Source organism: Strigops habroptila, unplaced genomic scaffold (assembly GCF_004027225.2).
Source record: "Strigops habroptila isolate Jane unplaced genomic scaffold, bStrHab1.2.pri NW_022045622.1_ctg1, whole genome shotgun sequence".
NCBI lineage: Eukaryota > Metazoa > Chordata > Aves > Psittaciformes > Psittacidae > Strigops > Strigops habroptila.
This window is the reverse complement of record NW_022651099.1, coordinates 38,973-52,362: the sequence shown is the minus strand read 5'-3', so window position 1 is coordinate 52,362 and position 13,390 is coordinate 38,973. Positions and strand designations below refer to the sequence as shown.

The following is a 13,390-nucleotide window of genomic DNA, read 5'->3' as shown; positions in this document are numbered from 1 at the left end:
AGGAACATCATTGGTGGGTCTTCAATGGAGGAACCTCATTGATGGTTTTGGGGTCTTTACCCTCAGTGAAGACCCTTATGGGGCCACAATGGAGACTTCTCCAACCCATTGGAATCATCTCCAACCCATTGTCCCCCCCAACCAAGACCTGTTGGGTGTTGAAGAACCCTCCATTGAGGACCCCCATTGATGGTTGTGGGGTCCTTACCCTCAATGAGGACCTTTAGGGCCACAATGGGGACATCTCCAACCCATTGTCCCCTTCAACCAGGGCTTGGAAGTCCCCCTCGTAGCCATCATCCAATGGTCCACCCCAAAGCTACCCTTCACCACCAGCATCTCCACGCACTACCGGTGAGCACCCACGGCCCTATAGACCCCAAGGGCAGGTCCCTATGGCCCATAGGGTGTCCCTTATGGTGTCGCCATCCCATAGACTTCCCAGTATCCGCTTGGAACGTCCTCGCTTCGTGATGATGGCCACGTGTGAGTCGCCGGTGGTGGCCCACCAGCGCTTCATGGTCACCTACACGCTCCTCAATGACCTGCAGGACTTCCTGGCCGTGCGCTTGGTCTGGACCCCAGAGACGGCCACCACAGGTTGGGGACATCAGTGGGGACAATGGGATATAGGGGGTGGGATATAGGGGGTGGGATGTGGGGTGTGGGATATGGGGGGTGGGATATGGGGGGTGAAGGTGGAGGAAGGATGTGGTGGGTACGTGCAATGGGTGGTGATGGGGTTGGGGGACAATGGGGACATGGGGAGGGGACATCCAGCCCCATAGGGGTGACACCCACCCTCAATAGAGCCCCATAGACACCCTATAGACACCCCATAGCCCCCTATAGACCCCCATATCACCCCACAGACCCCCATAGAACCCCATATCACCCCATAGACCCTCCTGTGCTGGTGCCCCAGGGCGAAAGGTCCACACTGAGGGGCTCCATAGACACCCCATAGACACCCATGGACCCCCCATAGACCCCCATAGACACCCCATAGCCCCCCTTAGAACACCCATAGCCTCCCTAGACACCCCCTAGACCCCCCTAGGCACCCCATAGACCCCCGGTATCGCCCCATAGCCCCCCATAACCACCCCCTAGCCCCCCCAGACACCCCCTAGACCCCCTTAGAATCCCCATAGACCCCCCATATCACCCCATAGCCCCCCATAACCACCCCCTAGACCCCCCTAGACACCCCCTAGCCCCCCTTAGAACCCCCATAGACCCTCCATATCACCCCATAGACCCCCATAACCACCCCCTAGACCCCCCTAGACACCCCCTAGACCCCCTTAGAATCCCCATAGACCCCCCATATCACCCCATAGCCCCCCATATCACCCCCTAGACCCCCATATCACCCCATAGCCCTCCATAACCACCCCCTAGCCCCCCCAGACACCCCCTAGACCCCCTTAGAATCCCCATAGACCCCCCATATCACCCCATAGCCCCCCATAACCACCCCCTAGACACCCCTAGACACCCCATATCACCCCCTAGACCCCCATAGACACCCCATAGACCCCCCTAGACACCCCCTAGCCCCCCTTAGAACCCCCATAGGCCCCCCATATCACCCCCTAGACCCCCATAGACACCCCATAGACCCCCCATATCACCCCATAGACCCCCTGTATCACCCCATAGACCACCATAGACACCCCGTAATCACCCCATAGCCCCCCCCATCCCCCCCCAGCCCCCCCACGCCCCCCAGCCCCGCTGTGCCGGTCGCGCAGGGCAGCGGGCGCCGGGCGAGGAGCGTGGGGCGCCGGAGGCCGTGGTTTGCCACTCGCCCCAAACCAACCTGGGCTTCTCGCGCAAGGGCAGCGCCACCACCACCCGCGTGGCCTTCCAGGCCCTGCGCGCCGGCCTCTTCGAGGTGAGCCAGCCCCACGGCGGCCTGCCCCACAGCGGCCTGCCCCATAGTGACCCCGACCCACAGCGGCCTGCCCCATAGTGACCTGCCCCACAGCGGCCTGCCCCACAGTGACCTGCCCCACACCGACCCGGACCCACACTGACCTGGCCCCACAGTGACCTGCCCCACAGCGGCCTGCCCCACAGCGGCCTGCCCCACAGCGGCCTGCCCCATAGTGACCCGGACCCACAGCGGCCTGCCCCACATTGATCCCAGACCCACAGTGACCTGCCCCACAGCGGCCTGCCCCACAGCAACCCAGCCCCACAGCGGCCTGCCCCATAGTGACCCCGACCCACAGTGGCCTGCCCCACAGCGGCCTGCCCCATAGTGACCCCGACCCACAGCGGCCTGCCCCATAGTGACCCTGCCCCACAGCGACCTGCCCCACAGCGGCCTGCCCCATAGTGACCCCGACCCACAGCGGCCTGCCCCACAGCGGCCTGCCCCATAGTGACCCGGACCCACAGCGGCCTGCCCCACAGCGGCCTGCCCCATAGTGACCCCGACCCACAGCGGCCTGCCCCACAGCGGCCTGCCCCATAGTGACCCCGACCCACAGCGGCTTGCCCCACAGCGGCCTGCCCCACAGCGGCCTGCCCCACAGTGACCTGCCCCACACTGACACGGCCCCACACTGACCCCGGACCCACACTGACCCCGGACCCACACTGACCCGGACCCACATTGATCCTGGACCCACAGTGACCCTGCCCCACAGTGACCCGGACCCACATTGATCCCGACCCACATTGATCCCAGACCCACACTGACCCGGACCCACAGAGACCCTGCCCCACAGTGACCCTGCCCCACATTGATCCCAGACCCACATTGACCCTGCCCCACAGTGACCAGCCCCACATTGATCCCAGACCCACACTGACCAGCCCCACACCGACCCTGCCGCACATTGATCCCGGACCCACAGTGTCCCAGCCCCACACTGACCCTGCCCCACACTGACCCGGACCCACACTGACCCTGGCCCCACATTGACCCCAGAGCCCCCCGTTGTGCCCATGTCCCGCGGCTCCAGAGCCCCGTCTCCCCATATCCCGTGTCGCTGTGTCCTGTATCCCCGTATCCCACATCCCCATGTCCCCTTATTGGCATATCCCCATGTCCCCATGTACCCATATCCCATGTCCCATATCCCACACCCCATATCCCACACCCCCCACCCCATATCCCATGTCCCATATCCCATACCCTGTATCCCACACCCCATATCCCACACCCCATATCCCATACTCCATATCCCATATCCCATATCCCCACACCCCACATCCCATACCCCACACCCCATCCCCATATCCATGCCCATACCCCATATCCATATCCCATACCCCCTATCCCACACCCCATATCCCATATCCCACACCCCACATCCCACACCCCACACCCCCCCACCCATCCCCATATCCATGCCCATACCCCCTATCCCACACCCCCTATCCCATACCCCACACCCCAAATCCCAAACCCCCACCCCATATCCCACACCCCACACCCCATATCCCACACCCCACACCCCATATCCCACATCCCACACCCCACACCCCATACCCCACACCCCATACCCCATATCCCATATCCCATACCCCACACCCCATATCCCATACCCCATATCCCATACCCCACACCCCATATCCCATACCCCATATCCCATACCCCCTATCCCATACCCCACACCCCACATACCATACCCCACCCCCATATCCCACACCCCATATCCCATACCCCATATCCCACATCCCATACCCCATACCCTATATTCCATATCCCACACCCCACACCCCACATCCCACACCCCATCCCCATATCCATGCCCACACCCCATATCCCATACCCCATACCCACAACCCCCACCCCCCACCCCACCCCTATATCCACGCCCACACCCCATACCCCACACCCCACATCCCACACCCCACATCCCATACCCCATACCCTATATTCCATATCCCACACCCCATATCCCACACCCCGTATCCCATATCCCATACCCCCTATCCCACACCCCATATCCCATTCCCCATATCCCCATATCCCATTCCCCATACCCCACACCCCGTATCCCATTCCCCATACCCCACACCCCATACCCCACACCCCACACCCCATACCCCATATCCCATACTCCATATCCATACCCCACACCCCACACCCCCCACTCCACATCCCATACCCCACACCCCATCCCCATATCCATGCCTATATCCCACTCCCCACAACCCACACCCCACATCCCACACCCCATACCCCACACCCCATACCCCACACCCCATACCCCACATCCCATACCCCACACCCCATATCCCACACCCCATACCCCATATCCCATACCCCACACCCCATATCCCACACCCCATACCCCACATCCCATACCCCACACCCCATATCCCACACCCCATATCCCACACCCCACACCCCACATCCCACACCCCATATCCCATATCCCACACCCCATATCCCATATCCCCACACCCCATATCCCACACCCCCCACACCCTGTATCCCAAACCCCATATTCCACATCCCATATCCCACACCCCATACCCCACACCCCATATCCCACACCCTGTATCCCAAACCCCATATTCCACACCCCATATCCCACACCCCACACCCCACACCCCATACCCCACACCCCATATCCCACACCCTGTATCCCAAACCCCATATTCCACATCCCATATCCCATATCCCATCCCCCATATCCCATTCCCCACCCCCCCCCCGTTTCACGGCCGTGCCCGCAGCTGTCCCGCCACATGAAGCTGAAGCTGCAGTTCGCCGCCAGCGCGGCGCCGGCCGCGGCTGAGCCCCGGCCCGTGTCGCGGCGCAGCAGCCCCAGCAGCCCGGCCCTGCGCGACCTGCTGGAGCGGCACCAGGCGGGGCTCGGCCGCTCCCAGTCCTTCTCGCACCAGCAGCCGCCGCGCAGCCACCTCATCAGGTGGGGGGGGGGAGACATGGGAGACATCCCCCCATATGGGATATGGGGTGGGGGGGGTGGGGAATGGGGTATGGGATATGGGGTATGGGGTATGGGGTGTGGGATATGGGGTGTGGGATATGGGATATGGGATATGGGATATGGGGTGTGGGGTATGGGGTGTGGGATATGGGATATGGGATATGGGATATGGGGTATGGGGTGTGGGGTATGGGGTGTGGGATATGGGATATGGGATATGGGTATGGGGTGTGGGATATGGGGTGTGGGATATGGGGTGTGGGATATGGGGTGTGGGATATGGGATATGGGATATGGGGTGTGGGATATGGGGTGTGGGATATGGGGTGTGGGATATGGGGTGTGGGATATGGGATATGGGATATGGGGTGTGGGATATGGGGTGTGGGATATGGGGTGTGGGATATGGGATATGGGATATGGGATATGGGATATGGGGTGTGGGATATGGGGTATGGGGTATGGGATATGGAGTATGGGATATGGGGTGTGGGGTATGGGGTGTGGGATATGGGGTGGGGGGGTTGGGGAATGGGGTATGGGATATGGAGTATGGGATATGGGGTGTGGGATATGGGGTGTGGGATATGGGATATGGGATATGGGGTGTGGGATATGGGGTGTGGGATATGGGATATGGGGTATGGGGTATGGGATATGGGGTATGGGATATGGGGTGTGGGGTATGGGATATGGGATATGGGATATGGGGTATGGGGTGTGGGATATGGGGTGTGGGATATGGGATATGGGATATGGGATATGGGATATGGGGTGTGGGATATGGGGTGGGGGGGGTGGGGAATGGGGTATGGGATATGGAGTATGGGATATGGGGTGTGGGATATGGGGTGTGGGATATGGGGTGGGGGGGGTGGGGAATGGGGTATGGGATATGGAGTATGGGATATGGGGTGTGGGGTATGGGGTATGGGATATGGGATATGGGATATGGGATATGGGGTATGGGATATGGGATATGGGGTATGGGGTGTGGGATATGGAGTATGGGATATGGGGTGTGGGATATGGGGTATGAGATACGGGGTATGGGGGGTGGGGGGTGGGATAGGGGATGTGGGGTGTGGGGGGTGGGGGTTGCGGGTGTTGGGGGGTGTGGGGTATGGGATATGGGGTGTGGGGTATGGGGTGTGGGGGGTGGGGTGTGGGATAGGGGGGGTGGGGGGTGGGGAATGGGATATGGGGAGTGGGGGGTGGGGGGTGGGGTGTGGGACATGGGGTATGGGATGTGGGATATGGGGCGTGGGGAATGGGGTGTGGGGTGTGGGGTGTGGGATATGGGGGCATTGGGGGATATAGGGATATGGGGCCATAAGGACCTCAGGAGGCGACATCCATCCCTATAGGAACCCCATAGAGAGGATGCTCAGTCCCATACAGGGGACTCCATCCCCATAGGGACCCATAGAGGGGACATCCATCCCCATAGGGACCCACGGAGGTGACATCCATCCCCATAGGGACCCATAGAGGGGACATCCATCCCCATATGGACCCACGGAGGTGACATCCATCCCCATAGGGACCCATAGAGGGGACATCCATCCCCATAGGAACCCATAGAGGGGACATCCATCCCCATAGGGACCCATAGAGGGGACATCCATCCCCATAGGAACCCCATAGAGGAGTCCTCCATCCCCACAGAGGGGACATCCACCCCTATAGGGACCCATAGAGGTGACATCTGTCCCCATATCACCCCATTGTCCCCTTGTCCCCAGGTCGGGCAGTGTGATGGAGCCCCATAGACACCCCATAGACACCCCATATCACCCCATAGACACCCATTGTCACCTTGTCCCCAGGTCGGGCAGTGTGATGGAGCGCCATAGACACCCCATATCACCCCATAGACACCCCATATCACCCCATATCACCCCCTAGACCCCCCCTTGTCCCCAGGTCGGGCAATGTGATGGAGCCCCATAGAGCCCCATAGACACCCCATAGACACCCCATAGACACCCCATATCACCCCATAGACACCCCATAGACCCCATATCACCCCATTGTCCCCTTGTCCCCAGGTCGGGCAGTGTGATGGAGCCCCATAGACACCCCATATCACCCCATAGACACTCCATATCGCCCCATAGACACCCCATAGACCCCATAGACCCCCCATTGTCCCCTTGTCCCCAGGTCGGGCAGTGTGATGGAGCGCCGCGCCATCACCCCCCCGGTGGGGTCCCCCGTGGGGCGCCCCCTGGCGCTGCCCCCCGACCGGGCGGTGCTGGCGCTGGACAAGATCGCCAAGAGGGAGTGCAAGGTGCTGGTGGTGCCCCCCGTGCAGTGACACCAATGGGGGGCTATGGGGGGCTATGGGGGGCTATGGGGCTATGGGGGGCTATGGGGGGCTATGGGGGGCTATGGGGCTATGGGGGGCTATGGGGCTATGGGGGCTATGGGGCAATGGGGGCAATGGGGGCTATGGGGGGCTATGGGGGGCAATGGGGGCTATGGGGGGTATGGGGGCGATGGGGGCTAGGGGATATCAGTGGGGACCCATTAAGTGACATTGGGGGCACCAGTGGGGTCAATGGGATGCGACTGGGGGCAATGGGGATGCCAATGGGACACCATTGGGATCAATGGGCACACCATTGGGACACCATTGGGATCAATGGGAAGACCACTGGGGACAATGGAGATGCCAATGGGACACCATTGGGGACAATGAGGCACCACTGGGATCAATGGGAACACCATTGGGGTCAATGGGAACACCATAGGGACAATGGAAATGCCAATGGGACACCACTGGGAACACTGAGAACACCATTGGGGTCAATGGGAACACCATTGGGACACCATTGGGATCAATGGGGCACCACTGGGGACACTGGGAACACCATTGGGTCACCATTGGGATCAAAAGGAACACCGTTGGGACACCATTGGGGACAATGGGAACACCATTGGGACACCATTGGGATCAATGGGGCACCACTGGGGACACTGGAAACACCACTAGGACACCATTGGGGACAATGGGAACTCCATTGGGACACCATTGGGGACAATGGGGCACCACTGGGGACACTGGGACCACCATTGGGTCACCATTGGGGACAATGAGGCACCATTGGGGACACTGGGAACACCATTGAGTCACCATTGGGATCAATGGGAACACCACTGGGACACCATTGGGGTCAATGGGAACACCACTGGGGACAATGGAGATGCCAATGGGACACCATTGGGGACAATGGGGCACCACTGGGGACACTGGGAACACGATTGGGACACCATTGGGGACAATGGGGCTCTGGGAACACCATTGGGACACCACTGGGATCAATGGGAACACCATTGGGACACCACTGGGGTCAATGGGACACCATTGGGGACAATGGGGCACCATTGGGACACCATTGGGACACCATTGGGATCAATGGGAACACCATAGGGACAATGGAGATGCCAATGGGACACCATTGGGATCAATGGGCACACCACTGGGGACACTGGGAACACCATTGGGACACCATTGGGGACAATGGGGCACTGGGAACACCATTGGGACACCACTGGGGTCAATGGGACACCATTGACGACAATGGGAACACCATGGGGACACCATTGGGATCAATGGGAACACCATTGGGACAATGGAGATGCCAATGGGACACCATTGGGATCAATGGGGCACCACTGGGGACACTGGGAACACCATTGGGACACCAGTGGGATCAGTGGGAACACCACTGGGGACAATGGGGATGCCAATGGGGACGCCATTGGGGACACCACTGGGGACACCATTGGGGATACCAGTGGGACACCACTGGGATCAATGGGAACACCTATGGGGGGTGGTCAAGCTTTGGGGGGGGACAAAGGGACACAAGATCCCCATGGGACCAGTATCCCTATTGTCCCCATTGCCCCCACTGGTGTCCCCAGTGTCACTTAATGGGCTCCATGTGCTGGTGGTGGCACCCATTAAGGGACATTGGGGAGACCATTGGGGACCCATTAAGTGATATTGGGGACATCAAGGGGGGGGCACAAGCTATGGGGGGGACATAGGGACAAAGGGACACAAGATCCCTATGGGACCAGTGTCCCCATTGTCCCTATTATCACCTAATGGGCTCCATGTGCTGGTGGTGGCACCCATTAAGTGACACTGGGGACACCATAGGGACGCTATAGGGACACCGATGGGGATATTATGGGGTATTTATTCAGCTGCTGTCACTGTGTTTGTGCCAATAAAGAGCTGGCCTGGCCTTAGGGACACGCATGACATGTGGGGACACGCGTGACATCGCGGTGGGGACCCCAAAAGGAGCCATTGGGGGGGGGGGTCAGGATGTGGTTTATTGACTCAATAGAGGGATGGGGACATTGGGGACAATGGGGGTAAGGGGGGGCAATGGGGGGGCAATGGGGGGGCAATGGGGGCAATGGGGGGGCAATGGGGGGCAATGGGGACGGGGTCAGACGGTGACAGGCTCCTGGACGTGGTTCTGGCGTTTCACCACAAAGAGCTTCTGGCCCGAGACGGTGACGAGCAGAGAGTGGTCCCCAAAGACAACTGTGGGGACAATGGGGGCAATGGAGTCAATGGGGGTAATGGGGGCAATGGGGGTAATGGGGGCAGTGGGGGTAATGGGGGGCAATGGGGGTCCCCAATGGGCACAGCGGTTGGTGGCCCCCATTGACTACAATGGTCCCAGGGTGTTGTTTGCCCTGATGGCCACAAGGCGGCAGTGTCGCCATTGTCCCCATTACCCCCATTGACTCCCATTGCCCCCCTTGTCCCCATTGCCCCCATTGCCCCCCATTGTCCCCATTACCCCCATTGCCCCCATTGCCCCATTACCATCATTGCCCCAATTGCCCCCCATTCCCCCCATTACCCCGCATTGCCATTACCCCCACTGCCCCCCATTACCCCCACTGCCCCCCATTACCCCCATTGCCCCCATTGCCCCCCATTACCCCATTGCCCCCATTACCCCCATTACCCCCATTGCCCCCATGGCCCATTTCCCCCATTGCCCCCCATTGCCCCCATAGCCCCCCATTGCCCCTATTACACCCATTGTGCCCCCAAAATTGCCCCCCATTGTGCCCATTACCCCCATTACCCCCATTGCCCCATTACCCCCCATAGCCCCCATTGCCCCATTGCCCCCATTACCCCCATTGCCCCATAGACCCCCATTACCCCCATTGCCCCCCACGGCCCCATTACCCCCATTGCCCCCCATTACCCCCATTGCCCCATTACCCTCCATTGCCCCATTGCCTCCATTGCCCCATTGCCCCCATTGCCCCCCATTGCCCCCCATTGCCCCATTACCCCCCATAGCCCCCATTGCCCCATTGCCCCCATTACCCCCATTGCCCCATTACCCCCCATAGCCCCCATTGCCCCATTGCCCCCATTACCCCCATTGCCCCCCATTGCCCCCCATTGCCCCATTACCCCCCATAGCCCCCATTGCCCCATTGCCCCCATTACCCCCATTGCCCCCCATTGCCCCATTACCCCCATTACCCTCCATTGCCCCATTGCCCCCATTGCCCCCCATTGCCCCATTACCCCCATTGCCCCCCATTGCCCCATTACCCCCCATTACCCTCCATTGCCCCATTGCCCCCATTGCCCCCCATTGCCCCATTACCCCCCATAGCCCCCATTGCCCCATTGCCCCCATTACCCCCATTGCCCCATAGACCCCCATTACCCCATTGCCCCCCACGGCCCCATTACCCCCATTGCCCCCATTACCCCCATTGCCCCATTACCCTCCATTGCCCCATTACCCTCCATTGCCCCATTGCCCCCCATTGCTCCCATTGCCCCCCATTGCCCCCATTGCCCCCATTGCCCCCCGTTGCCCCATTACCCCCCATTGCCCCATTACCCCCCATTACCCCCATTGCCCCATTGTCCCCATAACCCCCATTGCCCCATAACCCCCATTGCCCCCATTGCCCCATTACCCCTATTACCCCCATTACCCCCCATTGCCCCATTACCCTCCATTGCCCCATTCCCCCCATTGCCTCCATTACCCCCATAGCCCCCATTGCCCCCATTACCCCCATTGCCCCCATTGCCCCCATTGCCCCATTCTCCCCATTGCCCCCCACTGCCCCCATTGCCCCATTACCCCCATTGCCTCCATTACCCCCATTGCCCCATTACCCCCATTCCCCCCATTGCCCCCATAGCCCCCCATTGCCCCCCATGGTCCCCACTGACCCGAGAGGCGCTTGAAGGGGGGGTCGAGGCCGCGCTGGAGCCGCAGCCCCGAGGCCGCGGCCACGAGCCCCGAGAGGAGCCCGGCCGAGACCTCGTCGTTCTGCAGCTCCCCCGAGGACTGCGGGGGGGTCAGTGGGGCTGCCCCATAGAGACCCCCAAGTGCTGCCCCACAGACCCCCCCCCCATCACCGTGGCCCGCCCCATAGAGCCCCGCAGGCAGCTCCCATCGCCGTATCCTGCCCCATAGCCCCCCCATAGACACCCCCCATCCCCATATCCCGCCCCATATCCCCCCCATAGACACCCCCCATCCCCATATCCCGCCCCATATCCCCCCATATCCCACTCCACAGACCCCCCCATCCCCATATCCCGCCCCATAGACCCCCCCCATAGACCTCCCCATCACCAGATCCCACCCCATAGCCCCCTATAGAGCCCCATATCCCCTCATAGACCCCCCATCCCCATATCCTGCCCCATATCCCCCTATATCCCGCCCCATAGACACCCCCCATCACCAGATCTCACGCCACAGAGCCTCATAGACCCCCCTCATCCCCATATCCCGCCCCATATCCCCCCATATCCCACCCCATAGACCCCCCCATCCCCATATTCCGCCCCATAGAGCCTCATAGACCCCCCATCCTCATATCCCGCCCCATAGACCCCATAGCCCCCCATATCCTGCCCCATATCGCCCCATATCCCGCCCCATAGACCTCCCCATCCCCATATCCTGCCCCATATCCCCCCATATCCCACCCCATAGCCCCTCCATCCCCATATCCCCCCCACAGAGCCTCACAGACATCCCCCATCCCCATATCCCGCCCCATATCCCCCCATATCCCACCCCACTGACCCCCCCATCCCCATATCCCACCCCACAGACCCTCATAGACACCCCCCATCACCCTATCCCACCCCATAGACCCCATAGACCCCCATATCGCGCCCCATATCCCCCCATATCCCACCCCATAGACCCCGCCATCCCCATATCCTGCCTCATAGAGCCTCATAGACCCCCCCATCCTCATATCCCGCCCCATAGCCCCCCATATCCCACCCCATAGACCCCCCATCCCCATATCCCCCCCCATAGAGCCTCATAGACCCCCCCATCCCCATATCCCGCCCCATATCCCCCCATATCCCACCCCATAGACCCCCCCATCCCCATATCCCCCCCCATAGAGCCTCATAGACCCCCCCATCCCCATATCCCGCCCCATATCCCCCCATATCCCACCCTATAGGCCCCATAGACCCCCATATCCCACCCCATAGCCCCCCCCATGCCCATATCCCACCCCATAGGCCCCATAGGCCCCCATATCCCACCTCATAGCCCCCCCATCCCCATATCCCACCCCATAGAGCCTCATAGACCCCCCTCATCCCCATATCCCGCCCCATAGAGCCTCATAGACCCCCCCATCCCCATATCCCGCCCCATATCCCCCCATATCCCACCCCATAGGCCCCCATATCCCACCTCATAGACCCCCCTCATCCCCATATCCTGCACCATATGCCCCCATATCCCGCCCCATATCGCCCCATATCCCCCCCATATCCCGCCCCATAGACCCCATATCCCCCCATATCGCCCCATATCCCGCCCCATATCGCCCCATAGCGCCCCATATCCCACCCCACAGACCCCCCCCATCCCCATATCGCCCCATATCGCCCCATATCGCCCCATATCGCCCCATATCCCGCCCCATAGGCCCCACGGCCCCGCTCACCGCCAGGACGGCGCCGTCGCTGATGACGAGGTACCCGACCTGCGCGGGGACGCGCTCCAGGCCCTGGGTGAGCGCACTGCTCTGGGGGGGGGGGGGGGGAACAACACCGGCGGGGGGGGGGGTCACGATCGGGTCCGACCCCACCGACCCCCCCCCCCCCCGCCTTGGAACCCCCCCCCCGCCCGGCGCGCACCATGGTGCCGCCCTGCTCACGTGACGGCGAGGCCACGCCCCCCCCCCTTCCCGCCTCTCGCTGGGTTGGGCTGAACCCGGAAGTTGAGGGGTAAGGGAAGTCCTCCAAGGTGCTGGCTCTATGGTATCCCAGTCCTCCAAGAGGGGATGGGGGTGCTTCAGGGTGCTGAGTGTGCCCCTCAGGCCTCCAAAAGGGGATCTCTATGGTCGGTGGGTGCGCTGGCGCACGGGAAATGCCGGTTGGTCCTCCAGGGCGCCGTCTCTGTGGT

The 13,390-nt window shown here is 61.3% G+C and overlaps 2 protein-coding genes across 4 annotated transcripts in view; one reads left to right on the top strand and one right to left on the bottom strand.

Moving 5' to 3' along the window:
• MAP11 (microtubule associated protein 11) overlaps positions 1 to 9,181 on the top strand; it is a 16,530-nt gene extending 7,349 nt beyond the window's left edge. The window contains exons 7-11 of one of the 3 annotated variants that reach the window (XM_030474943.1): positions 272 to 354; positions 437 to 600; positions 1,758 to 1,900; positions 4,705 to 4,898; positions 7,086 to 9,181. In XM_030474943.1, the coding sequence (XP_030330803.1) occupies positions 272 to 354; positions 437 to 600; positions 1,758 to 1,900; positions 4,705 to 4,898; positions 7,086 to 7,239 (738 nt within the window). In that variant the 3' untranslated portion in view covers positions 7,240 to 9,181. Of the gene's footprint in view, positions 1 to 271; positions 355 to 436; positions 601 to 1,757; positions 1,901 to 4,704; positions 4,899 to 6,664; positions 6,991 to 7,085 lie in introns of those variants that run through there. The other 2 variants (XM_030474944.1, XM_030474942.1) reach the window with 2 other exon arrangements.
• Positions 9,114 to 13,390, bottom strand: LAMTOR4 (late endosomal/lysosomal adaptor, MAPK and MTOR activator 4). The gene is made up of 4 exons (XM_030474947.1): positions 13,123 to 13,390; positions 12,930 to 13,010; positions 11,170 to 11,287; positions 9,114 to 9,489 (listed from the first exon to the last, which is right to left on the bottom strand). Exons 1-4 carry the CDS (start codon positions 13,123 to 13,125, stop codon positions 9,392 to 9,394), a joined length of 300 nt encoding a protein of 99 aa, XP_030330807.1. The 5' UTR covers positions 13,126 to 13,390; the 3' UTR covers positions 9,114 to 9,391.

What these genes read in the sequence shown, in the direction of transcription:
- LAMTOR4 (XM_030474947.1), bottom strand. An exon ending in GCGACGGCGCCGTCCTGGCG is followed by an intron (nt 11,288 to 12,929) that starts GTGAGCGGGGCC and finishes ACCCCCCCGCAG; the next exon opens with TCCTCGGGGGAGCTGCAGAA. An exon ending in CCCCTTCAAGCGCCTCTCGG is followed by an intron (nt 9,490 to 11,169) that starts GTCAGTGGGGAC and finishes TTGTCCCCACAG; the next exon opens with TTGTCTTTGGGGACCACTCT.